This window comes from Botrytis sinoallii, assembly GCF_014898435.1.
Source record: "Botrytis sinoallii strain Bc 23 chromosome Unknown BSIN_003, whole genome shotgun sequence".
NCBI classification, from domain to species: Eukaryota; Fungi; Ascomycota; class Leotiomycetes; order Helotiales; family Sclerotiniaceae; genus Botrytis; species Botrytis sinoallii.
Window position 1 is genome coordinate 2,827,062 of NW_024066030.1, and position 27,519 is coordinate 2,854,580.

The 27,519-nt window shown below is 35.0% G+C and overlaps 3 protein-coding genes across 3 annotated transcripts; 1 reads left to right on the plus strand and 2 right to left on the minus strand.

Annotated features, from left to right (window-relative positions):
• Positions 1–11,523: 11,523 nt before the first annotated feature.
• On the plus strand, positions 11,524–11,991 carry EAF02_002443 (uncharacterized protein; the record flags this gene model as incomplete). The annotated part of the gene is made up of 1 exon (XM_038898491.1): positions 11,524–11,991. One exon carries the CDS (start codon positions 11,524–11,526, stop codon positions 11,989–11,991), a length of 468 nt encoding a protein of 155 aa, XP_038762183.1.
• A 909-nt stretch (positions 11,992–12,900) lies between these two features.
• On the minus strand, positions 12,901–13,467 carry EAF02_002444 (uncharacterized protein; the record flags this gene model as incomplete). The annotated part of the gene is made up of 1 exon (XM_038898492.1): positions 12,901–13,467. One exon carries the CDS (start codon positions 13,465–13,467, stop codon positions 12,901–12,903), a length of 567 nt encoding a protein of 188 aa, XP_038762184.1.
• A 12,810-nt stretch (positions 13,468–26,277) lies between these two features.
• Positions 26,278–27,221, minus strand: EAF02_002445 (uncharacterized protein; the record flags this gene model as incomplete). Its single annotated transcript, XM_038898493.1, has 2 exons — positions 26,278–26,882; positions 26,957–27,221. The coding sequence occupies 2 exons, from the start codon at positions 27,219–27,221 to the stop codon at positions 26,278–26,280; spliced, it is 870 nt and encodes a 289-aa protein (XP_038762185.1).
• Between the last annotated feature and the right edge of the window lie 298 nt (positions 27,222–27,519).

The following is a 27,519-nucleotide window of genomic DNA, read 5'->3' on the forward strand; positions in this document are numbered from 1 at the left end:
TTCCTAGGAAAGGAGGATCATGTAAATTAGAAGATCACCCTACAGTTAGCCCAACCGTAATGCCCCCCGGGAGGCTCGCCTATACGGCCCGGTTGAAAATTACTAATAATAATAATAATAATAATTATAATTGATTAAATATTTATAATCAATTGAATATTTACAAATAGTTGAATGTTTATAAGTAATTGAATATTTATAAGTAATTAGATATTTATAAGTGTCAGGGAGCGACCACCTGACAGGGTTTATATAGTAGATGTCACGGATCGCACCCAATCGCAGCTGCGATCGCTCACGTGCGCGCTTGCGCACGTGCACGATCACGTGTACATAGCTAGTATATAGGAGCGCTCTACGAGCGCTTTGCTCCCGATTCTGTAGTTGTAGATTCTAAGGATAAATTGTACCCTGCTCTCGCAGTTCTTCTAAGGCAAAGTGTCACAGTAGATCTACTGTTCCGAACGCATTCGGAACACTCTACGCTTTTATGAGTTAGTGGTAAAGTGGATCAATCCTAACAATAAGTAATTGAATATTTTTAATTAAAGAAATGTTTATAATTACTTAAATATTTATAAGTATGTTACGGGAGCTGCCTCTAGGGTCATATAGTGGGATGCGAAGACTCAACACCTGTACGCGGTGCATCCTACGAACCTCCAGCTCTTTTTCAAGAGTCTGTAGAGCTAAGATTGAGTTGCAGATGGAATCGGAAGAATTGGAAGAAAAGGGGTTTTGGAAGATATAGGGAAGGAAGGATTATATTATGATTTTGTGATAGCGATTTTTATAAAAAGATGAATATTAGTAAAGCAATATGGATATAAAGGTTATAGAAACCTCAATTAGATTCAACATCTGTTTTTTATTACTATCTCTATAGGTATGATATAGAAAGTTAGTCTCTTTTCTCTTTTGGAAGAGTCTTTTCAATATAGAGCTTGTCACCACTCTCTTCGAATTACAACCCTTTCTTTCTCTTTGGCTTTCAGCTACTCAAATACGACTTTACAATATAGAGAATGCTATTGCCTTTTAATTAATTCTATACTCTGAGTATCAATACGATACGATGTTTTCCTTCAATTTTCGAATTTTCGAATTTTTCGAATTTTCGAATTTTTCGAATTGATTTGTGTATGGGTTGTAGGGCTTAGGGTTCGATTCTACCCCACCATTTTCAATAGTTTCGATTATATATATCTAATAAGGGCTGGAGGATATTAAGCTTATGAAGGTATATAAAGGGTAAGTTTAAAAGAGATAGAGTTAAAAGAAGAGTGGTGCTTTTTATTTTTATTTTATTAGTAAGAGGATCTTTTGTTATATTAGAGGCAATTCGGGAGGGGATAACTTTTGTTTCTTATAGAAGGAAGGGATAGCAAATTGGATTCTAAGTTTGAAAGAGGATTGGATATTGGGATATTTTAATAGGATTAGGGGTAGGAGAAGAAGGAAGAGGGAAAGGTCTTAGTGGATGAAGACATTATATCTCTATTTGCATTCTGAATTGAGATTGGGCAGAGTACTCCAATATTTGTTTTTATTCTCCCAAAATTGATTATATTTATTGTAGATATTCATTAGCATTACTAAGCTTTTAGAGCCTAGCTGTCTTATATAATCATGGACTGGAGCGGGATGTTAAACTAAATCAATCAATCAATCAATCAATTAGGGTCATATAGTATTATGTAAGCGGACACAATAGGAGTTGTAAGCTTTACTACTACGCTACACACGCAATCTGGTCAAAAGGCACAGTATCAGAGATCGCTTCCTGACAGCTTACTACTATATATATACCCGTAACATATAGAAGTGTTTAGAAATCTTTTAAAATAGTTTAGACTAGACTTTAAATAGGAATTCAATAAAATAATAACTGATTGTAATTCTTGTAATTATGATAATAAAACTAATAATTGTTCTTAAATACAAGGCTTTATATTATAATGAAATCTATTCCTTTATATAGATCTTTATTTTATTTAAATAATTAAAATAGCTAGTCACTTTTTGTTGGTTCGAGAGAGATACGGAAGACGTGGTTCCCACTATCAGTAGGCCCCTAAATGTCTATTTGTATTCAATCTAAAGAGCTAGCTAATGAGGGGAAATAGTAGGCCTTATATAGGCACTACTGAAAGAGCTAGTCTCCTTCGCATTCGCCTAAATACCTTTAATACAGTAGCCATTGTATTGAAGTCATTCTTTTGAAGTGAATTCCCTTGTTCACACACTTTTGAAACACTATTGTTTTTGAATTATCTATTATAGAATATTAATTTTATAACTTTTAATATTCTAGCTTATTCTTTTATTCTAAAACTAATCTTTTAGAATATTATTAATCCTAGCAAAACCTTTTTGTTTATTATATTCTATCTTTTCTAAAATCTATTATTCTAAAAACTATATTCTATATTTCTAGAATATCTTATAACTAATACTATATATATATCTAAAGCTTTCCTGGATATCTAGTGTCCCCTAGTATATTATAGCTGAATCACTGAGGCCTATAATACCATTATAGCCTATAAGTCAGTGATTCTACAGCCTGTTACTAATCCGTTGTAACAAAGTAGTTGAATATTTACAAGCAGTTGAATGTTTATAAGTAGTTGAGCTTTTCTAAATAGTTAAATATCTATTAATAGTTGAATGTTTATAATCAGTTGATTGTTTATAATTAGTTGATTGTTTATAAGAAGTTGAATGTCTATAATTATCACGGAATTCACTATATGGTGTAACCCTATGGTATTAATCCTAGTATTCTTTCGGAGTACTTATTTCTATGATTACTAAAACTATTTCACTTAGTTTATTTGTATATCTTATATATCTAATTAGGCGACTTCATTATTTGATTAGAATATATAAATCAAATATAATTCTTATAATTACATCTTAAGTCAATCTAGATTATTATTACTCTATATACCTATCTCCTGATCAAAGTGACCATTAGATATAGCTATTATCTCCGTGATAATAATTAATTAAATGTTGATAAGTAATTAAATGTTTACAAGTAGTTGAATATTTAAAGTCATTTAAATATCTATAAATGTTTAAATTGATTGATTGATTTAATTAATGTCCACCTTCAGTCTATGACTATATAGGACGGCTAGGCCAAATGGTCTAGCGGATAACTTTTAAAGTACAAAATTAGGGATTTTAACAATAGGGTAAGTGAAAACTAATACTGGGGACTCGTTCCCGCTTACTATACGAAGTGCGTATAGTAAGATATAGAGTAGAAAGGGTTAAACCCTTTCTTCTCTATCTTTTCTCTCCTCCTCCTCCTTCTCTTTCCATTTCCAAAATGGCTCTCTCTCCTTCTCTTATTGTCTCTTCTTCTTCCACAATTTCGTTTTGTATCTTGGCTCTTGATAGGTGCTAAGTTCGAGTAGCGATTTTGGTAGTATTGATGAATTTGATTGCTAGTTCGATACCTATTTTCGTATGTAGCAGGAATTGTAGGTTGATTTTAGAGATTGATATTTCTTTAAAGATTTCCTTTCTTTCTTTTCTATATATTGAGCAATCAATAAGGAGATATGCAGCTGTTTCGATATTGTTGCAGATATACTTATTGTTTGAAAGTTTGAATCGATATAAATAAGACTTAATATAACTGTGGCCGATTTTGAATTGAAAAAAGACGCTAGCAATATTTCATTTAGTACCTTCTGATAGCTTGATTTTGGAGCTGATTTTCCATAAGAAGAGTTTCAAATAGATTATATCTAATTGATTTAATCTAGATTTGTATTGATTGAGAATCTCTAGCCATTAATCGGAGTTGTATTCCTTTACTATTATATCAAATAGTCCTATATTGGTTTCGCTTAAAGTGGCCTGTATTGAAATTGCTTTTTTCACTAATTTATTAGCTATTTCATTTTCTTATATCGAAGTGTAACCTGGAACCCAATTTAAGGAGACTTCAGCTCCTTTTGCTCTAATATCCTCTACTACCTTGATTGTTCGTATTTGATAGGCTTGCTCGGGGTGATCGGAGGGGGTTTTTAGGCAATAGAGTCCAGCTTGGTTATCCAAATAGATCTTGAATTTCTATCCTTCATATACTACAGTACTAATATATTCGATAGCTTTTATAACTCCCAATAATTCTCCATTATATATTAATTGATTGATATCAATATTCGAACATTTTCGATAAGAGATTGATCCATTTGATTATATTACAATTATCCCTACTCCTATTCCAATTCCTTTTTTAGTAGAAGATGTATTAGTATATATATAAACTGTATTTTGATCTTTATATTTAAATATAATATTATAAAAAATAGCTATATTTTCTTTCAAGACTTTATTAATATTGACTTTGTAAGATATATTTCTTTTCAGAAAGGGAAGTTAAAATAGGTAATCTTTTCGAGAGTAAATAAATCGAAATCTTATTCTATGAATTCTCTTATTTTATCTAATTGAAATAACTTATATCGTTTCCTTCGAGGAGTAGCCATTACTTTTAAATCCGATTTATATTAAGATAGCACTTCTTTTTCAATATTAATTGAATAATTTAATAATAATTTCACTAATCAAAAGGTATATCATTTTATATTTGAATTTAAATGAATTTTTGCTAACTTTAGTCCTACTTTGATTTTTATTAAAAGGATTGAGACAATTTTGAAAACTCCAAATATCTTTCGAAAAGCTAGATTTGAAGTGATTGAAACGTATCCTTGAATTTGATCTAGTCTTTTCACTAAACTTCCAATCTATAGTCAGTAATATTAATTATACAAACTATATATAACTATCTTATAGCTTTAGAACTAAGGCCTTTTTCTATATTAGCTAAGTGAGTTATTCATTGAAAGACTCTTTTCACTTATGCTACTCTGATATTAATATATTAATCGAATTTGAGATTCGGATTAAACCAGATACCAAGCCATCTAATTAGAGATTGGGGTATTACTATTTCCGAATTGGGTAAAGTAATAGGATATTGAACTGTTAATTTGGAAGAGGAAAAATGTATTAGCTCTATTTTAGCTAAATCGAATTGGATTGTATTCTTTGAGCTGAGTTCGTATAATTGTTTTGTAGCTCTTTCTAATGAATTAACATTCTTTCTCCAAGTAGATGAATTAGTGATAAAAGCGATATCATTAATATATAAAAGGAATTTAATTGAATTGTTTTGGAAAAGATCTTTAATATAAATCAAGAAGAGGATTGACGAGATAGGGTTGCCTTATAATATTCCGATCAAAATTAGCTTGAAAGATTCGATTTGATTATTAAAAGATAATTTTAATTGTCTTTATTGAAGAAATAAAGCTATCCAGGAGATAAGATTGATTAGTAGTCTCAACTTCTTACAGATATCCAATAATCGATTTTTTGAAATATAATCGAATACTCCTTTTATATCCATAAATAAAACTGAAGTCTTACTATTAGCTCGCTTATTGCTTTCAATCTCTATATTCAAAAGGAGAGCTATATCGATTGCCGATTTTTTTTGTTGTTCTCCCATTTAGCTATAATATAAGAAATGAATAGTTTCCGCTAAATATCCTAATCATTAAACTAGAATCCTTTCGCTTACTTTTCCTAAACAATTAAGAAATACAATAACCCTATACGCTTTTGGTATCGAATAATCTGATTTCGAAGCTTTTTTAAGGATTGCTCCAGTGGCTTGTTTCCAGCATTATAGGTGATATCCAATATTGAGAAGCTTGCTATATAAAATAAAGAAGGTTTGTGAAATAGCTTTATACACTCTTATAATGATTTCTTAAGTAATACTATCTAAACCAGGAGTTTTCCCTTGAATTTTAGTCGAACAGGTATTTTTTAATTCGTTTTTAGAGAGATCAAGCCATTCCCATTCGTTGGATTGTTAATATCCTTCCCATTCAGGTTCAACTGTAATAAAAGGTTAAGGGAACAAAGTAGTTCGAAAAGCAGAGCATTTTCCTTCAAAAAAGATTTCTGAAGCAATATCAGGGATTCTTTGATTTTGATAATTCTTTATATAGACTATTGCTTTGAAAATAGTTTAAGTGTTCTCTTTTTCTAGGAAATTGTTCCAATAATTCTTCTTTGCTGTTTTAATAGCTTAAAAATATCTGTTTCTAATAATTCGATAAGCTTTTTTTGAACTAATATTTTCGAGATTAAATTCAACTTGTTGTTTTGCTTTTCCTAATTCTTTTCGAAGAGCTTTCAATTCAGAAAACCACCATAGCTTAGCTCTTTTATTTATTATAATCTTCGGAGTATAGCTTTCCATTGCCTTTTGGATAATCCTTGTAAGTTCGCTAACAGCATGATCCAATTTGGAACAATATATATCGTTTTCTTAAAGGAAATCAATTGAATCTTGTATAGTTGTTGTAAACATACTTAGTTCGACTAGAATAGACAAGTGTTTGGCTTTGAATTATAGAATAGATTCGAATAGCTCCCAATTGGCTAGCTTTGTATAATATCTGATTATTGGCTCTTGATAAAGGGTATTTGGATTCTCTTTTCCTTTTAATTCAAATAGAATCCCTGAATAATCGAATTCAATATTAGAAAGTATTTGCCAATCTTGTATCCTTGAAGAGATACTTTGAGAAGCTAATGTGAGATCGAATATACTTAGATTTGTCAGATTAGTTCGAAAGAAAGTAATAGCACCAGGTTCATTCAATAGATTTAGATTTTGATCTTCAATCCACTCTACTAGTTGGTCAGCATTAACGCTTTTATTTGAAAAGGGATTCCATAATAGATAATGGGAGTTGAAGTCGCCTAATACTATTGTTTGTTGATTAATCGATAGATTATAAAGGGACCGATCAATTGTATATCCTTTTTTCTGTGCTTGATCTGCTTCGTTATATATATTGATAATTTGGAAGGTTTCGCTTCCATTTTGGTAGTTTATTATCTGTATATTCGGGTCTATTGGCAAATGAGGGACTAGATTAACTATAGCTCGGAGGTCTTTGGAAATATATAGGAGGATTCGGGGTTTGAGATTGGGGTTTGAAGTTGGGGAGAATTTGTATAAAATTGGAATATATAGTCGATCTGCAATTAGAGAAATTGGTTCCATTTTTTTGAATCCAAAGTTTCTAAATTAAAATCAGATCAATATTGAGCTTAAGAGTAAGCTGTAGAATATTTTCTGTAGCTTGAGGGCTTTTGTTAAGGTTTATTTGAAGAAATCTGATATTATTGTAACACATTGATTAATACTATTGGGGGATGCGAAGACTCAACACCTGTACGCGGTGCATCCTACGAACCTCCAGCTCTCTCTTGAGAGTCTGCAGAGCTAAGATTGAGTCGCAGATGGAATTGGAAGAATTGGAAGGAGAGAGGTTCAGAGATATAGCGAAGGATTATATTACGATTTTACGACAGCAATACCTACGAAGAGTTGAATACCAGCTTTAGACGCGGATACGAAGGTTACGGAAGCCCCGGTTAGATTCAACATCTACCATCGATTACTATTTCAAATACAGAAATATGATACGCAGTAGGTCTCTTCTTTTAGAAGAGTCTTTTCGATATAGAGCTTGCCGCCGCTCTACTCGTACTACAACCCTTTTTTATACCCTTTGGCTTTCAGCCACTCGAATACTACGACGACACAATACAGAGAATGCCATCGCTTTCAAATTAATACCATGCTCTGGGCATCGATACAATACAACGTTTTTCTTTTAATTTCGAATTTTCGAATTTTCCGAATTGATTTGTGTGTGGGCAATAGGGCTTAGGATTCGGCCCTGCCCCACTATTTTCAACAGTTTCGACTATACACATCTAATAAGAGCTGGAGGATATCAAGCTTATGAAGATATACAAGGGGCTAGTTTAAAAGAGATAAAGACAGAGAAGAGTGGTGCCTTCTTCTGCTATCTCACTAGCAAGAGGACCCTTTGTTATATTGGAGGCAACTCGGGAGGGGATAACTCTTGCCTTTTATAGAAAGGGAGGGATAGCAAATTGGATTTAGGATTTTAAAAAGAGAAATTGGATATTGGGATGCTTTAATTGGATTAGGGGTAGGGGAAGAGTGAGGAAGGAAGTGTCTCAGAGGATGAAGACTATTTAATCTCTATTTGCACTCCGAATAGAGATCGGGCATAGCACCCCAGCATTCGTTTTTACTCCCCCAAATTGAATATATCTACTATAGATATCCACTAGCAGTTGTTAGGTTCTTAAAGCCTAGCCGTCCTAAATAGTCTTGGACTGAGAAAAGGACGTTAATTAAAAAAAAAAAAAAAAAAAAATTAATACTATTGGCTTTTTTGTTGAATAGCTTTGAAGATTTCGCAGCTTTTAGAGCTAGCTATATGATTTCCTTGACAATTAGAGCATTTGATAATAATATGAAAACAGAGTTTTTCTCTTAAATTGCAAACCATATAGAGATATATTGCTGTAATGTATTTGCCTCTATACAATCTGCAAAAAGGGTCTTTTTTGCAATATAAGCTTTGATACCCAAAGCCCTGGTATTTTTGGCATTGTATAATAGATTTGGATTTATAGAATTGTTCTATTCTAATACTAGTGCCTGCAATATACAATCGCTTTCGAATAGCTAATTCGGCTTCTGATTTTGAGGTAAAAGCTATAACGATAGCACCATCTTTTTAGTAGGCTCTTTTAGCTATTAGAATAAGCCAGAAGGAAGTTCCTATTAGCTTGAAATCTATATTGAAGATTTTGATTTCAGTTATAATCAAATCCATTCCTTTAGACCCAGAGAACTCTTTTATAGGGATATTATAAATAATAACCCTATGCCATTCTTGGTCTTTTTGAATTCTTTCGAATTTAATAATATTTTTCCAAATGGCTTTTTTTTCAATTAGGAATTGTATTGTAAAGGGATTATTAATAATAATAATGATATTATTATTGAAAAAGAATATTACTATAGCAACTATTGGTTCTTTAATTCCAATTTCCTGGAAGGCTTTATTAATCTTGTTTCGAATCGTTAAAGGCGAGAAGGTTTTAGAGTTAGGGATTTCTGATTTGATTAAGAGTAATCGTTTTTGGATAATACTAGTCTTTTTCTCTATTGGAATAGATTTGTTACTTTTTCCTTTAGTAACTAGATTCTATTCTCCTTTTTTTGTAATATTAGTGTAAAAAGGTTTTGATATTAATATTGTGGTACTGGTGGGAGCCGATTTGGTTAAAGCTTTGGTTTGAGATTCGATTTTCTGTATAGCTATTTCCAAGTAATTGATTTGGGATATGATGATTTTGGAAGCTGTAGTGAGATTTCCTTTTTCAGTATATTCTCTAAAGATTTCTAAAAGGTCTAATAGCTTAGATTACTTATCACGTGATTGAGAAAGAGTAAAAACTAAAACTATAAGATCTCTAGCTTTTAGAATAACTTCTTTAGGAGTGATTGGATTGTTTTGGATTTTGAATTACTTGTTTGGATTGGTAAGTAGTATAATAAAGTTTCGCTTTTTGTTTTAATTGAAGATTTGAGTAATATTGTTTGGCTTTTGAATAATAAAAGGATTGCTAGATATATTGAAATCTTATATTCTGATTTCAGGGCTGGTTATTTGATTGATTAATGAAGTAAGACTTAATAATTCGATTGGGATTCTTCTAGAATAAGTAGGCAAATTTGGGATTATAGAAGGGCTGGAAGTAATTGCTAGATAGGTATTTGATATTATAGATTGATTTGGGGTGGCTTTTCTCATATCTATATCTAAAAAGTATTCAGATTAGTATTTGGAATCTTTATAACTATATAATCGGAGTGTTCCATATTAATATTGAGATTAGGTTATTTATTCTGAAGTCTTAGGATAGAGTTTTTCATGCGTTTTTTTGCATGCGTTTTGTATTTCGAAATGTTGACGACAGTATCACAACAATTACTGGCCAGAATCACTTAGAGATAATTGCAATGGAATTGTATTGATAACTATGATCTAGAGCGATTGTGAGAAGGTTGTATTTCGAAGAAAAAGTTTCCTTCGAAATTTATTGTGTGTGTATAAATGTTTAAACATTTGTAATTGATTGAATATTTATAGTCATTTGAACATTTGAATATTTGTAGTCATTTGAATATTTATAAGAAGTTGAATGTTTCGAAGAAGTTGAATTTTTATAAGTATATGAATGTTTATAATTAATTGAATGTTTAAAGTCAGTTGAATATTTATAGTCAATTGAACATTCTATAAGCTATTAAACAATTATAGGCACTTGAACATTCTTTAAGTTATCAAATAATCATATGCACTTGAATATTCAAGATAGTTTGAATACTCAGAGTCAACCAGACATTCTAAGCGACTTCAACAATCAAAGCAGTTCAAGCATTCAAATGTATCTAATTGTCTATCCCGATTCTAGCATTCAAATTGATTACAGACAATCAAATCATTTGAATGTGCAAGTGCTTTCAAGTAACTCAATGGCTCTTGACAATGTTAAGAAATTGAGAATGAAGATGGGAAAGAACTATGATCTTTATTTACAAGTACCTAGGTATGTAAGAAATTTTTCGAACGTTTTTCAATGCTTTTCTCTCTTTGTATCAAAGTGATTCAATTTTCCAATTCAATTCAATTCAATTCAATTCAATTCAATTCAATTCCAAATTCAAATTCAAATTCCAATAACAAGATGCTTTTCTCTCGTTGTACCAAAGTGATTCAATTTCCAAATTTTCCAATTCAATTTAATCTAATCAATCCAATCCAATCCAATCCAATCCAATCCAATCCAATCCAATCCAATCCAATCCAATCCAATCCAATCCAATCCAATAATCAAAATGCAATTCAAAGCACTTGTTGACAACTTTTTTGCGTGGTTGGCAGCCGGTGTTTTAGAGTGGTTCTACTGCGATGTTCTTGGGTGGATTATAATTACTTACTGTACGCACATCCAGTCTGCAAGTCCGAATTTTTTTGGTATCTCGTCACCAATAAAGACCAAGTTAGTATCTACTTCTCATAATCATACAATCAGACCCTCGAACTTGCTTTAGCGTTGCACCAGTTACGACACACGTATCTGCTAACATTCAACTCTCGAGTTTGCTCTTGATCTGCAAGACCTCCGGAACGTAGTTCAAAAATTTGATCGACAGTTCGCTTGTTCCTCAACTAGGAATCTAGTCACAGTCCGTCGCAAAACTTAGGTCTACGCTATTCGCAGGACGAATTTTACCTCACATTCTCCCATTTTCGAGAATTATCTATATGATCCTCATCCTCATACTCTGCACAACTTTTTGGATCTTAATTTCTCGACAACAATTACCTAGGATCATCACATTTACTTTTTCATTGAATTAGGAGGAACGGTTACAACCTCTAAGACTTGTCGTTGGAAATAATAGAACACGACGAATCCTTTTGACTATAAAAGCCCAATTGTTCTCCAATCAGGAGGAAAAATAGGTGAGCGATGTTTATCGATTGGTTTCTCCCGATTGCTTCTCTGACCTCAATGCTCGTCATGCTCTTTGCTGGCTGGGAGTGCGCTCAAACATTTGGACGCGCGAAACAAGACCGTCAAATGCGCGCCCGAGTCCTCAACGAAATACTAGAAGCTCCTCCGGAGAAGCGTACAGAGAGAATCCTCGAATTATGTTTTTTCGTCATCGCGGATAATGAGAGTACTCGGTCTCGATTGGAAAATGATGTGCTTCCGGAAGTGTATGAATATCTTGAGATGCAAATGCGGAGGAATGAGATGGATGGTGGAAGGTTCAGGGATGTTTTGTGCGTAGAAAAGTGGATGGGGTATGAGAAGCAAGTTTTGAGAGTTAAGAAGCGTATTGAGGAATTTAAGGAGAAGGAGAGGGAGCGAGAGAAAGAGAAGGAGGAGGCGCCTTTGGAGGGAGGGATTTCGAAGAATGCACGAAAATCGGGGAAAGATGAAGCGGGATGTGTGGATCTTGAGAAGGGAGTTTGAGGGAGAGATCTGGGGTAAATTTGTATGGAAACATCGAAAGTAAAATATTGAACACGTAACCTTCAAAGTTTAGTGTCTAAAATATTACACAGGTTCTTCTGCAGCATGAAATTTATATAAGGAAGGCTCAATGATTGAGATTTTTCATCTTCCCATACTAGTTGATTCGATTTTCACCTGTGCTCGCCACGTAACTAAGTTTCTTGCAAACAGAGCCCCGCATACCTTTTAGCTATGTAAATGGCATGAAAGACACTCTTTTCGTTTTGGAATTCATTCCATTCAGCCATATTGGGAAGACGAGCATTTTTTCTCGAATATATTCAAGATGGATCCGTTGGATATTGTACTCAGGGGAAATCACGCTTTAGATCCAACCTCCAGGAAGGCCATGCGCGTTCCAATGGCTAAGATCTTGGATGGACAGTGGAAAAGTGCAGCGGAAGGAAAAGAAAGAAGAGATATTGTGGGGAATAGACAGAAAGATCTGAATTTGGAAGATGAAAATATGATATACGTAACATCATTCGGGGCGGCGATAGTAGCAAGGAAAAGGATCGATAAGCCGAAGCCACTAATATGTAATGCTCACAGGCGCAAGTGTATGGAGGCGAGAGACAGGCTTTTCAGGGGGGCAATTATTGAGGGAAAGAAAGTTTCAAGAGGCAATAGGGAGAAAGATGAGCTTTAATTTAGGAGTCTATCTTTTATTGAAGTTCTTGTTGGTTATCTGAATGGAATCATGTAGACGGACAATTAACGAACTTAGATATCTGAAATCATTACAATCTCCTCATGACTTCCGGAATACAATTAGGCGATATATTAGATAATGTAACAGTTGAGAAATCGAACTTATTCATACTGTACATCACTATCAGCTTAATCCCTTGACTATATACCAATTTCTCATCTCTCCCATCCAGGTCCTTTTTCAAGATCAATGTTTTCCGCCATCTTTGCTTTCGTTGAAGAAATTCCTCTCTTGTACTCCTCAATACGCTTCTGAACCCTGGCAATCTCTTTCTCAAATCCCATTGGACGCTCCACAGTTGGTATGTTCCAGTTCTCTTTGATTTCTAATGCAAAATTACGTCGACGACTTGGAGTCACTCTAAGCTGCGCGTCGCAATATCTGTTAAGTTCGGATGTGGACAATGTCCGGAACCATTCGCTTCTTTGAACAGTTTCTGTGCCACCAATTCGTCGTTCGAGATGCTCGAGAATCTCGGGAAGAACTTCCTCAGGTACCTCGGTTGTCTTTCCAGACAGTACAAAGAAGAAGAGATCCAAGATTCTATCAGATCGTTCCTCTGGAGACATCTGTAATAGTTGCAACAGTAGCTTTGCTCGCATCCGACTCTCGCCCCCTGTATAACCGTCACGGCCATATTGTGAACAAATCAACCATCCAGACAAAAGTGCCCCAAAGTAGGCGATAAATTCGAAGAATGGCATAAGCTTGTCGAGGAGCATTTTGAATTCTTGTTCTGATCAATTTGAAACCTACATTCAACCATTAGTATCTTCGGTTCATTCAAATCTGAAGCCATAAGACTAAGTTCAGTACCTTCAGCGTTGTGGCAAAATCCGAAGATCGTGATGCTTTGCGGAGGAGTGAGATAGTGAAACAATTTGTGAAGAGAAATTTTGATGTATTTATGATAATTTCCAAGTTTGTGTGAAACCTTGGATCGTGGGTAGCGTGAACCTAAATTCTACGACGGACTCAAGCTAGTAATTTAGCACGAACAATCGGAATTTACTGATTGTCATTTGTACAGTGTCGTGTTCCAAGAAAATTTGGAATCGATCCAGCTTTACGACAAAAGATCATTCGATTCTGGTATTTTCGAAAGTTACTTTGATTTTGGCCTGGAATTTGTTAATTTTGCTCACCTTCACTATACACATATCGTGACCACTTCTCAGATGTCGAAATGCAAAACATTTCAAACACTTTCTTTACTTAGAATACCAAGGTTTAACTTCGAGTAAGCCGAGACTTAAAGCATTATAATGACCTGGATAATCCAAAGTATCATCTGATATATCGAGAGTTCAATGAATTCCGTGTACTGAAAGTGCCAAGACTGGTTCGAGACAACCGGATTCGTACCGTGAGGTATATTGGACGTCACTATCTAAATGTTAGCCAGAAAAACAAAGGATAGCTCTATCCTGGAAGTGAAAGGAAATTTCCTCAAGCTATGTTCATTCTTCTTCCCACTCATTCTTCAAGCAACCCATTATTTCGACATTCTAATTATTCGCTGATGTGTTTAAGTAGGAAAGAGATCGAGCTCGGCAGTATTAATAAAAACATAGTCCATCTGGGTGTTTGATTTGTATGAATTACCAGCTGGAAATCGATGAATTAAGGTTGGTTTTCAACAGTCCAAATTGACAAGCCGAAAGCTGGATTATGGCAAAATTCTATGCTGGCCAGTGGTTTCGCTGTCTAAAAGACACAATCCCAGTGTCATGTAAACAGAAGGATGTATCTCAATGAACGAGATATTCCAATGCCGTAGAGTCAAAGCCATAGATAGTACCTGAAAAGAGGAAGTCTCTTAAAGAGGAGAAACTTGTAACCCCTCAAACTTTTCATCACAGCTGACGTCCATATGAGGATCGAAATTTGACTTGCGAGTCTCGGGGAAGAGACTGAGTTATCCAACGACAGAGAAGCTCACTTCTTTGAATTTGAGACTCTCTCATATAATTATTATTCTGAATTCGCTCTTATCTCAAGATGGCGCTGTAGTTGAGAGGTTGCCCAACAGCTTTTAAATCAACGTGCCTCAACGTTCACCAATAATTCGAGAGAAAAATATACATGCCACCTCTTTTGCTGTTGAGTGTTAAAGGTTGCCAACGAATAGAAATTTTCCACGAACATAGTCCCGGAGAAACATCTCTCAATGCCTGCCGTTTTAAGTCGTGTTTCGGCAACCCGTTCAAAAAATATACCATAACATGTTGTGCTGTAATGAACAAAGTATCTCCCTTGTAACGAGGCTCCGATATCTAAACTTGCCAACGACGAGAGTCTTCCCATGAAACTCCGATCCGATGGTGATTCAAACAGAGCTAATGAGCGTTCCAATAATGAGGTAATCAATGCAGGGAGTTTTCTCAGTGATTTTAGCGTACTTTGCCGCAATGAAGTGAGTGTTCCAAGTTCACAACATTCGGACAAAGGAGTGTTCCAACGAAAGTCTTCCACTCCAATCAGGATAGTGTTCCAGTTTCATCACGAATTTATTGTAAGTGAAAATTCCAAGTTCCACAACTTTTCATAAATAGAATGTTGAGTTTCCAAATCCATAGAATTTTTATCCAGAGGTTGTTTCAATCAAGTGAATGTTCCAATTCCACATCTTTTCTTCTGGAAATCCTCCTTCGATGCATGACCCATTATTATTATTATTATTATTATTAGTAATTTTCAACCAGGCCGTATAGGCAAGCCTCCCAGGGGGCATTACAATTGGGCTAACTGCGGGATAATTTTCTAGTTTACATAATCCCCCTTTTCTAGAGATAGGGTCTCAATACCCTCAATAGCCTCCCAAGCGATAGCTAGCGCACTTACACCTTTGTCTCCAATCCTCTGAGTGCTTCCGTACGTGCTTTCCGATTTTTTATATAGTATTTATTTGAAAACTGCTTTATTCTATAAGGGTAGCTTTTGTATATATTCTATTGTAATATGGTATGCTGTATACTTCAATTTTTTTCTATATAGCTTTTCTAGATCTATTCTCTTCTACTCTCTGCTTATGTTCGCCTGGATCAATCGATTCCTTTCCTTCTCTCTTTCTATTCTTCTGATAGTGTTTTAGGGTATATGCTTTTATAGAAATCTATTATAGCAATGAATTTAGCGAATTTGGCTAGTATATGCATTAGTTGTTTCAGTAGTCGTTCTTGAGCTGCTTGATTGCAGAGTGGGTATTTGGGCTTGATATCTGGGGGCCAGGTTTCATAGGTCACGAGGACTTTGCGGCAATGCACAATATGCTCGGGGGATTTGAATGCTCCGCATGAGCAGATGCATGACCCATTGTAACAAAGAGAAGGTCAAAATTCCAATTTCTCATCAAATCGAAGCAGGAATTCTTAGAGGTTAGCTTTTATAATAATAAGGAATATTATTATTATAATAATAGTGGAAGATCTAGTCAATTTAAGCTTAAGGGATAAATCGAATATATATAAGAGTTGAATTGAAGTCAATTTAGAAGAGCTAGGCTGAGTTGAGATGAAATTGCTTGCTTTTTCCTAGGTTTTCTTTAAAGAATATCCTAGGTTTATATAGTTTATAATGAAATTCCAGTATTTTCTATGCTTATAAATAAGATTGATTTGAATCGAATCTTATAGAATAATTTTATATAATAAAAAGAAAGTACAACCAATCGATTTACCGATATTTCCCATATACTTCCATTTAATTCCATTTCATTCTATTCCATTATAAATCAATTTGATAAGAGATACTATTATACAACTGTATGATAATATGATTTTAAATATAAGATCATATTATATGCATATTAGTCATTAAGATATCTCTTAATTAGTAAGATATTAATAAGTGATTTAGTGGACTTATTATGAATCCTCACAGGAATGATGAGGTAAAGCGTACTTTCGTTTCACAATATTCTGACGAAAATTGTGCTTTCAACGTATGGATTGTTGCGATGAAGTATTTGGCCCAATCCTATGACATCTCAACGCAAAAAGTATTGTAATGAGGTCAGTCTTCGATGCGAGTCAGCGTTCTGGCTTCGATAACTCAATGTTTTAGCAAAAAGAGAGCTCGGTGTGCGAAACCCTTTGTGAGATAGGGTGTTCTTGAGGAGATATCTTGATCATATTGGGTAGTTTGATGATAGATACCATGGGTGAAATGTGCCATGAAGATGATTGTTCGATCATAAAAGACTGCGTGTGCAACAAAAGTAAACGCGAGACAAACAGCACAGCAGCCGAGTAAGTTTGATGTCAAATCGAGGTCTAAGAATGACGATTCTCAAAAGTTTATCAAACAAAGAGTAAGTATTGACTATACTCTAAGTTTTAACTCTCAGCGGACAGTCATGGTCATAACTTCAAAACTCTGAATTTTTTTTGCTTCGAAGTGAGGAGTGATATGGCATAAGAGTGCAAGATCGTCAACGAGATTGTTGGCTATGCAAGCCCCAGTTCGGTTATTGAGATGTCAATTCAAATAGATTAGTCGTCTCTGGCTTGATTACCGGCTCTGAGCATATCTTGATGATGACTAAGTAGTCCGAGAAGTAGCTTTATATTGATTTTGAGCTTTTGGTTTTGAATATCGACATTGAGATAGAGGTTCTCACGGAATCTCCAATTCACAATGTTGACAAATCGACACGGAGACTGACGGAATACTGAGATAGCAATCCAAGCAGGCTAGCCACTTCAAAGCTTTGAATTGAGACGCTGAGATATGATTGATGTTGTATCTTGCGCTTCGGGAAACCAATGCGAAGCCTCTGCTGATAGCATCTAGTTGCGATAAATATTGAGGAGAACCTTTGATAGAGCGGGTTTCGAATAAATGGAGTTTTCGAAAGTGAGGATATCTGGATGATGATGATATCTGAAGGAAAGACATCTGAGTGATGATGATGATATCCAGGGTAAGACCTCCTACCGGCGAAATATTTGATAATTTATCGCGAGGATATTCAAATAGCATAGATCAATGCTGAAGTGATTGGTAGGAGGTGATCTGACCGTCTTTGAGTTCCCATGCAGCTAATGGGTCGATCAGATCTGAGTTCATTGTTCTTCGCGTTCGCAAGGAGATTCCCAGCTCGAACTTATGGAAAGTCTAGTGATGATCGACAATCCTGGGGTGTCTGATGATGATTGACAGTCCCCTCGAATACTAACGCCCGACAACGACCGTGAACGTCGAACTCTGTAGGGGCTCGGGATGCGGTCCCTTGGCCGCTGGACTCGGTGCAAGCATGGTCGAGCCTAGAACAGCACCATGCGGCTGCCCCAGTGTGCGACCCCCGGGTTAACCCGCTCTAAGGGTTGTCGATCTACGATCTCACGCAGATCTTTCTCGTTTCATCATCTCTCGCTCTGCTTGCGCTTCGGTGGCTCGCAATCGAATTATAACAAGGGCGATAAGAAAAATGTCGAAAAATGCCAGAATCAAGGAAGCAACCTCGCCTGGACCTTCCTTCCACTTAGGATCCTCCTTCTTCTTCTCATGATCGATATACAATATCCTTACAAAAGCGAGGAAAGCAACAAGAGAATTGAATATAGCAAAGCCAAATTCCGCCGCGCGAAGTCGATAGGAGAACAGGGAGACCAGGTCCAGAACGAGGAGAGCCGAGGAAAAACACTGACAGCACAGCGAAGCTGGCTGCAGGTCCGTACCAAGACTCCACTTGCTAGTAGCCCACCAAGAAACCGAAAAAATTGCCAACTGCACGATGAGAAAGAAGACATTGGTTTGGAATACCAATTCTTTAGATAACGACAGACAGCCCTGGAACAGGGGTTCTCCAACACACGGGAGAGGAAATTTTTCGGCCGAACGAAAGGCCCAGAAAGTCATCGTGGGAGAGGAAAGGAGAGAGGGGAGCTTTTTGATTGGATTTGGATCGGAAAATGGGAAATTGGAACTGGAAATTGGAATTTTGTATCACTTTTGGTACCTCATGTACGACAAAGAGGAAAAGGATTGAGAAGCATTCGAAAAGTTCATTACATACCTGTAAACATTGATCGTCGTTCTTTCCTTCTCTCAAATTTCCCAAGTTGTCAGGAGCCATTGAGTGCTTGGATAGACTTGCACATGATTTGATTGTTCAGGTACATTCCGTAATATATATCATCCTGAATATTCAAGAGCTTGTCAATGTTTAAATGAGTGTCAATATTCGAGTGCTTATCAATGTTCATGTATTTAGAAATTTCAAGCGTTCATTGATATTTAAATGCTTGTTGATATTCAAATTCTTATGAATGTTTGTATGCCTCTCAATGTTTGAGTACTTTTGAATGCCTGAGTGTTTATCAATACTTATTAAGCGCTTTTTATTATCCCATTGTTTGTAAATATTCAATGCTTATAGATGTTCATAAGTTTTTGATTATATAGGATTCTTGGAACATTCAAGTACAAGTCTCAAATGATTCTCAGGTCCTTGTTCATTTTTTCAACTAATCATACATGTCTCAGCTGTTATCAATGAATAAGTAACGATAAACATACAGCCATTACTGATACTTTCAATGAAATTAATTACTCGATTTCCTATGTTGTGTAATAGACTTTGGTGGTTTTAATCTCATTGAATATGCTATGATCGCATATAGACTGAACAGACTCATGTGCTTCTGATGGCGAGCCCCTAAATCTTACTTTATGAAACTTAATGAGTTCGGATTGATACGAAATCTACTTGATGGAATAGTATAAATTCATCTTAAAGTGTCTTACAAATAAAAGAGATATTGAGAAGAAGTAGATCTAATCAATAATTTACCTATCGATTTATATCTTATTCAGTGTCAAAGTCATAAAAGAACTGACACGTTCTCTTCACCATAGAAGACTTAAATATATTTTTACTCAGATAATTGATTCTATTCTCACAATCTAAAATTCTGAATCTCTATCACTTCCAAGTTTCTCTAATCCCGTTTCCCCTTATCTTTATTTAACTCTACACCTCACCACTCTCGTATCTGCGGCCCTCCTTCCACTTTCTCGAAAATTCTTTCTTGCCCCCTGAAACGCCGAATCCTCATCCAAATAAACAGATGAGGCAAGCACGATCTGACTAAAAACACTCACCATGGAATCCGGTACTGAAATTTCTGTTCTCGCTAATGAAATCAGGTAGGAATTATCAACCCATTACAGTACTAGACAATTGAAATAAGCCGGAACCACTTTTTTTTTAATTTAGTGGTATCCACATTGCGGGGAAAAATGAAGGATATAAATTCAATTCTTTCTTTTAAAAATCTGATTTTGGGTATACTGTCGCGTATGCTATTTTTGAAACTACTTTTATATATTCTATCAATATATCGATTTCTAATACTTTGTATACTACCCATCTATATCAATATATACTTTATATATCTCGATATACTCTCTATTAGAAATTCGAATAATCCTTCATCTAATACCTCCTATATCACTTTCAAACACTTCTCTAGTTTCTTTAGATTTTCTCTTTTATATTCTATAGATTCTATAAATACAGAATATAATTACATCATCTTACACTTTAATACTTACCAGACATTCTCAATAGGATTAAGGTTTGGGAGTAGGGAGGCTAATCAAATAGTCTGGATCTCATTTTCAATAAACCAATCCTGTACAGTACGAGTAGTATATATAAGTATATTATTCTGTATAAAAAATGAGAGAATTATATATTCCTCGAGGAGCATATCCTTTAAAAACCTGAATATAAGATCTTGCAGAGTACCCATACTTCTTAGACTCCTAATCCCTTTCTATTAGATATAATGGAATCCTTTTATCCTCCAGAAAGCTGCTTATACTATGACTTTAATATCCCATTCAGGTTTATAAATAATATGAAAACAAAAATCCCACTTTTGAATAAAAGTTCCGAATATCTATTCAATCTCTTTTCCCACAGTTATACTCAGCGGAACATTGTTATTCTATATATAAAGCTTCCATTTTTCAATATTTTAATATGCTCTGGTACTTGTATTAATTCAATCTCAGTCTAGCATGCTCCTTTTTAAATTCAGAATGCTTCTTAGTATATCAATAAGTAATCCCATAGAGTTTACATAAATCCTTGATATAATATTACTTATTTTTTAGATCTATTTCCTATCAATGTATTTCAAACTTTCGCCTTGGGATTCATCATACATGCTTTAGCATAAATCGATAATCCCCTGGCCGAATATAGGATCTTCCCATATCTACCAGGCTTAGAGATTCCTCCTGGCCTTGATTCAGTGTTATTAATAGTCGATCTCACTGCCTTGCGAGAGATTCTAAATTCGATGTTAATTCACACAATGAAAATCTCATTTATCGAGCCCCAATAATAAGCCCTCGTTTATATAAAATAAGCTCCTTCCACAGCCTAAGTATAATAAATTTAAATCCATTCAGAAATTGTAGGTATTGAATTATAAAATATTTAAAAGTTAGTAATTAGGGAATAAAACGCATGCGATAAAACGCATTTCAGCTCTTTTTAATTGTGGTCACTGTATACTTGCAAGATCCCGACTCCTTTCCGGTCACAATCCATCACTGGCATTATGCGTACCTGCCTTTTTACAACAATCATCCATCAAAAATAAGTAAGGATAATTCCGGAGTTTATGATCTACATATATCCGAATCTTCAATGAGTCACTCTCATATACTTTGGTAGAGATGAATGAAAATAGTTAAATGGAGGGGAATATTTTAATATATAGAGCAATTAAATGTCCTCATTCAGCCTCAACCAAATGACGATGCATGTATTTTACCTATAACCTTCATCAGTCACCCAGAATCCTCTCCACCGCCAAAGAGTCCTATTCTCCCACTCCTATCTTACTCAAAAACCCTTTCCATCCTACGAAAACCCAGTAAATTAAAAGCAAACAATGAGGAAGACGATCATGGATGAGCACAACTTCGCGTCCGCTCTACCTCTGCGCTTTCCACCTGTGCCTAGAATTTCCTCATGTCCCGTATCAACTACGTAGACTCTAAAAATCCAAAAGTAGAAATGCTATCTATAGTTATCGTTGTCTGTAGTAACGTATCGTTGTCACTGAGCAATTCTCTTCTCACGTATCTCATCATCAACGACATTAGGTAATCTTCTCACCGTCACTCTTCCTATCATCTTATCATTTACAAACCTGCAGATTCTGTCACCTCAATCGCAAACTCTCATTCTCCATTCCCCACCACTTTCTGCCTCCTTACAGATCAAGCCCAAATCTATACCCGAAACCAAATCCGAAACGAAAACCACCGCCATCAACCTCCCACCCTAGAATCCAAAATCCAATAATCCCAAAATTCTTTCCTACTCCATAAAATCCAACAAACAAGTTCACCCACTTCCTAATACTTTTCAATCTCCACATATACATGCATACATCCAATACACACCCACCCACCAATCCACGCCCCGCATTTATACCTATTTACATTATAGATTACAGTCAAGAACCGAAGCGAGAATCGAAGCGAGAATTTCGTATCACTCACTTAATTCTTCGACATGACTGCAACCTCATCAACTTAACGTAACTCAACTTAACTCTACTCAAACCCAAACCCAGATAAAGATAAACATATTATACAACATACATACATACAACATATATATATATATCTACTTTTATATATAAATATATACATACATGTATATATACAACATACGTTATCCAATCACTCTACCCAATTCTGAAACAATCACACCTCAATCCCAAATCAGATGGCTGGGAATATGGTTTGACCCAAACCTCAATTCAATCAACATGTTAATATTCGAATCGCACAGGCTAAAGGAGCCTTCCATCGAATAGCTCGATTAGCTAATATCGAAAAAGGCCTTAGCCCTAAAGCCCTCAGGCAGCTATATATAGCATGCGTGACCAGTATAGCCGATTACGGATCAGTGATTTGGTGGAGAGGCCAAGCTCATTTCAAGAATAAGATGCAATCACTTCAAAACCTAGCCCTTCGAAAGATATTAGGAGTATTCAAAAACTGCTCCAATCCTCCCAATGGAAGTAGAAGCAGGTCTAAAGCCTTCAAGAATCCGATTAGATTCAAATATTAGACAATACGCATTCTGTCTAGCCAAACTAGCACCAAATTACCCAATTAATATCGAAAAAGGTATATTAGCTCAATATCAAACTAATTTGAAAGCGATCTCTATTCCTCTAAGAAAACAATATAAGCCCACTCAATTGAATAGAATCAAGAATCGATAAATAAGGATTTCAACCCCTCCTCATTCGAAAAGATCATTCATTTTAACTTTCCCCTATAAAAAAGAGAAATTCCTTTCAGAGTTAATATTAGCAATTCGTCAAAAGAAGATACTGCTACTCTTTACAATATTGTTTTCAATCATAGGGATAAGAATATTACTTATATTTACACTGATGCCTCCTCCATCGAAAAGGGAGTAGGTATTGAGGTAGGTATAGTGGCTATATAGTCAAATAATCGAATTTTATATCAAGAGCGAAGCAATATTGGTATTAATCAATTGGTATATAATGGAGAGCTTTGTGGAGTTACAAGAGCTATCGAATATGCTAGCTCAATTGCTTATACTGGTTAAAAATTCAAAATCTATTCAAACAATCAAACAGGTTTATATCGTTTAAAGATATCTTTAGATTATTTAGGATAAGCATATCAATAAGAATAATCAAAGCGGCGGAAGTTATCAAAACTAAAGGAGCTGAAATATCTTTAAACTGGGTCTCAGGATATATCTCAATTGAAGGAAATGAATTAGCAAATAAACTAGCAAAAGAAGCAATTACAATACAACCTATCTCGAACGAAACAAGCTTTGAACTACTAGATATAACTATCAAAGAATATGCTTCAGATCAATGGCTTAATACTCTCAATTAATACAAACTCAGATCAAACCAATCCCTATCAACTTACTCGAAACTATTTCCATAGAAAATTGGCTCGAAAATCAAGCTATCAAGCGGAACTATTCGAAATATTATTAGTATATTCTTTCAACTCAAATTAGGTTATGAATATATCAAATCCTATTTATATTGCTTCAAATTTATCAATAATAAATACAGATATAATAATATCAAGACACCTCAATACCTCCTTATTAGTTATTTGATATATAAAACAGAAAGAAAAAAGATTTTAAGAAGATACTATTAATCAAAAACACTATACAATTCCTATTGTATATAAAAATAGGTATCGAATTAACTATCAATTTATCAATATTATCAAAATCGCTATAAGGGTATGGTATTTAGTAAGGATTCTTGAATAAGAAGTAATAAAGAAAGGAGTAGTAATAGAAAAAAAAAAAAAAAAAAGAATAAAAAAGAAGTAGTTGAGGAAATAAGAAAGGGGTTTAACCTCCTTACAATTTCTTGATTTTCAAAAAAATTTTATTATATATAATGTGTATAATGAGCGGATATTATTCCTCAGTATTTGGTTTTCATTTCTTTAATTAGATTATATTCAATATTATAAATTAAAAAGTTATCCATTAGGCCCTTAGGGCCTAGTTGTCCTATATAGTCTTGGACTGAAGATGGACGTTAATAAAATCAATCAATCAATCAATCAATCAATACAACATACGTATATACATACAAAACCAACTCAACCCAAACCGCCAACATATTCCAAAACAGGGCCAAAGTTCTTTAAATCATCTCAGCAAATCCATAAAATTCAAAATAAGAAAGAACAACTCGCTTATCACTTATTAATATCTTTTCCCCCTATAACGAATATATTATATCTACTCATCAAATCACTATTTAACAAATCAACTATTTCCCCTCTTCCCATACGATTACTATAAATCTAAGATCACTTAATAAAACTAATCGTCTATTTCATTATATTAATCTTTTCAGCCTACGAAGAAATCATACAAAAAAGAAGAAGCAAAAAAAAAAAATCTCAAGCTAATATCCTAAACTACAATCCGAGATTTCATTCAATGACTCCTTCGATTTATGTCTTCTCTATTCTTCTGAACTCAATGTTAAATCTGATTTATATCATTTTCTTCCCATCTTCAGCTTTTCTTCTATTTTTCTTTACTTATCAAAAACTTAGAAAATTCACCATTATAATCACAAATCTCTTCCATCCCATCTCATCTCACAAACCCTATCACACCATCACACTTCCAAGTTCCAACTCCCAAAATAAAATTAACCATTCATCCCATTCCATCTCACAGACTCCACCACACTTCCAAAATCAAAATCAAAAGTCAGAACAGTTTCATATTTTCATATTTTCATATCTATGCTTCTGCTTCTGAATAATCTTTACCTTAATATCCCCTCATCCCCCTCATCCCCCCCATCCCCCCATCTTTCCCTCTCCCAACCCCAACCCTCCCTCAATATACTATACGATACTATACTATACTATCCTGTACTATACCATACAACAATACAACACAACACAATAAATATTTCCCATCTCTAAATAAATACCGATATCTATATCTCTCTCCCTATAAATTGCCATAAGAATTTTTGTCACTCGAGTTGTCTGCGTGATTATTAGGTATTGTATTTATATGTTATATATTATATATATTAATATATCATGGACTAGGTATACAGTACACTATACAGTACACATTATATATTATATATCACTCATTCCCCCTTATCACCCTCATCGCCCTCCTCTCCCCATCACTCTATCCCCCAATCCCAATCCCAATCATCACCCTATCCCCCAATGTCCAATTCCAAACACCCCAATTCAAGCCCCAATCCAATACCCAACTTCATGTATCCATCCCACTATACCACCCACTATACCACCCACTATACCACCTACTATACCACCCACTATACCACCTACTATACCACCCTCAAACTCCCCTTCAAACTCCCCCTCAAAACCACCCACCTACATCCCCTCCATACTGTCATTCTCCCGTCTAAACTCCGAACTTCAGCATCGCACTATCTAGCCAAAACACCATTGCTAGCCTCGCCTTCTCTTGAGCAATCACACATGATGGCTTTTTCTCTTCTGTTTCTCTCTTTTCCTCAAAATTCGAGGTTGTGATATTTTTTTCATCATTTACTGCCGAGGGTTGTATTGGATCATGAGTATATTGATGACACAATCATAAGTCTAATTGTTGAATCTATGTATGATATTAATTCTGTAAACAGATACTGCTTTTAAATACATCTCTGCTATTAAATACATCTTTTGTACCATTGAATACATCTTCTTATTAAATTAGACAATACTAGTCCTTCCCCCATCTGCATTTGAAATTATGTCCTATATATGTAAGAACTGGTATTGTTGTAGAAATGTACAGACTCACGATTATTTCCCCTTTCCACGAAAGAAATGACTTAACACGGTATATAGACTTCTTCCAGAGTGTTGAAGTAGATCGTGCTCCATGATCCAGTATCTTGTACCCATGGGCAGTGAGACTCAAAGCCGGCATTCCGTATTCTTCCCCTCATAACAACCATTTATGCCAAAGCGACTGGCTTTGGCTTCCATATCGCCCAACTAAAAGAGATCACAACTTTTATAGCAGCAGCAAGCCAGAGAGCAGCAGATAAACCAGCCGAACTTCGACTGATCCAACCCCCAGCAATTCCACCAGAAAGAATAGCAAGAACCGCTCCTACTCTTCTATTCCTCTTCACATTATTTCGTGCAAGTACCTTTGGATCCGAAGCAATGTCACAGTAGACACTGGTCAAAACCGTAGTAGGAATTTCATTGAAGCCCAAAATTCTCGATGTAACAATTTGACCACCCGATTGAAATGCCAGGAATGCTAAGGGAATCAATTCGATAAAATTGACTTCATCCTCGATTGACTTGACCCCAAGTGGTTCTGGTACCACATTTCTTTGTACCAATGCTGCAGCGATTATGATACAAATTCCTTGTAATAGAAATGATATGGATAGGATCCCGCGAATCTTTCCGGCGCCGAATCGTCGTGTTTGTGCGAAAAAGAGACAACCGCAGAGGAAGAAGAATATGGAAATTAAGGATTTTACCCAACCGAATGGATGACTGATTGGTTGACCAGATGCACCGAGAGCTAGAAAGATGGTATTACCTGTAGAAAGATGTATTAGTGATGAACATGGCATAAATATTGACAGCAGACAGAGATATTGCAGAAACGCATACCGGTTTGCATAGAAACAAAACATGTCCAAGCATTGTAGGCACTACTGTCGCAGATACCGGATACGAGAGCACATGCTATCATTGGCAAATCAGCATGAACGAGAGTTATCTCTTCACTGAAATGTGATTTCGTTCTAGCCCATAGAGAATCATGGGATTCTTTAATAGAAGCATTATGAGATCGGCTGGGAGAAGGAAGTTCTGTTGTTGGAAGGGAACTTTGAGCTGCAGGACCCGATTCTTCGATTGAGGGGGCTTTCACCATAATTGGTCGAATTCGTCACCGAGTCTTGGTATGATGGATTGACGGATTGACGAATTGACGAATCAACAATTGAGTACCGGTACTCGAACAAACGAAAGATAAGGAGGGTAGTGAATGCAATGTACCTGGGTATGAGTACAAGTCAGAACATATAAAAATGAAGATATACTTAGGAGACAACGCCGAGTCATATTTGTATGAAAACTAAATATAAATATAGATTTATAATTGAGCACGGGAATTCTATGACGGAATCAAAGACTCATATTGGATAATGCCGGCCATTCGAATTATTATT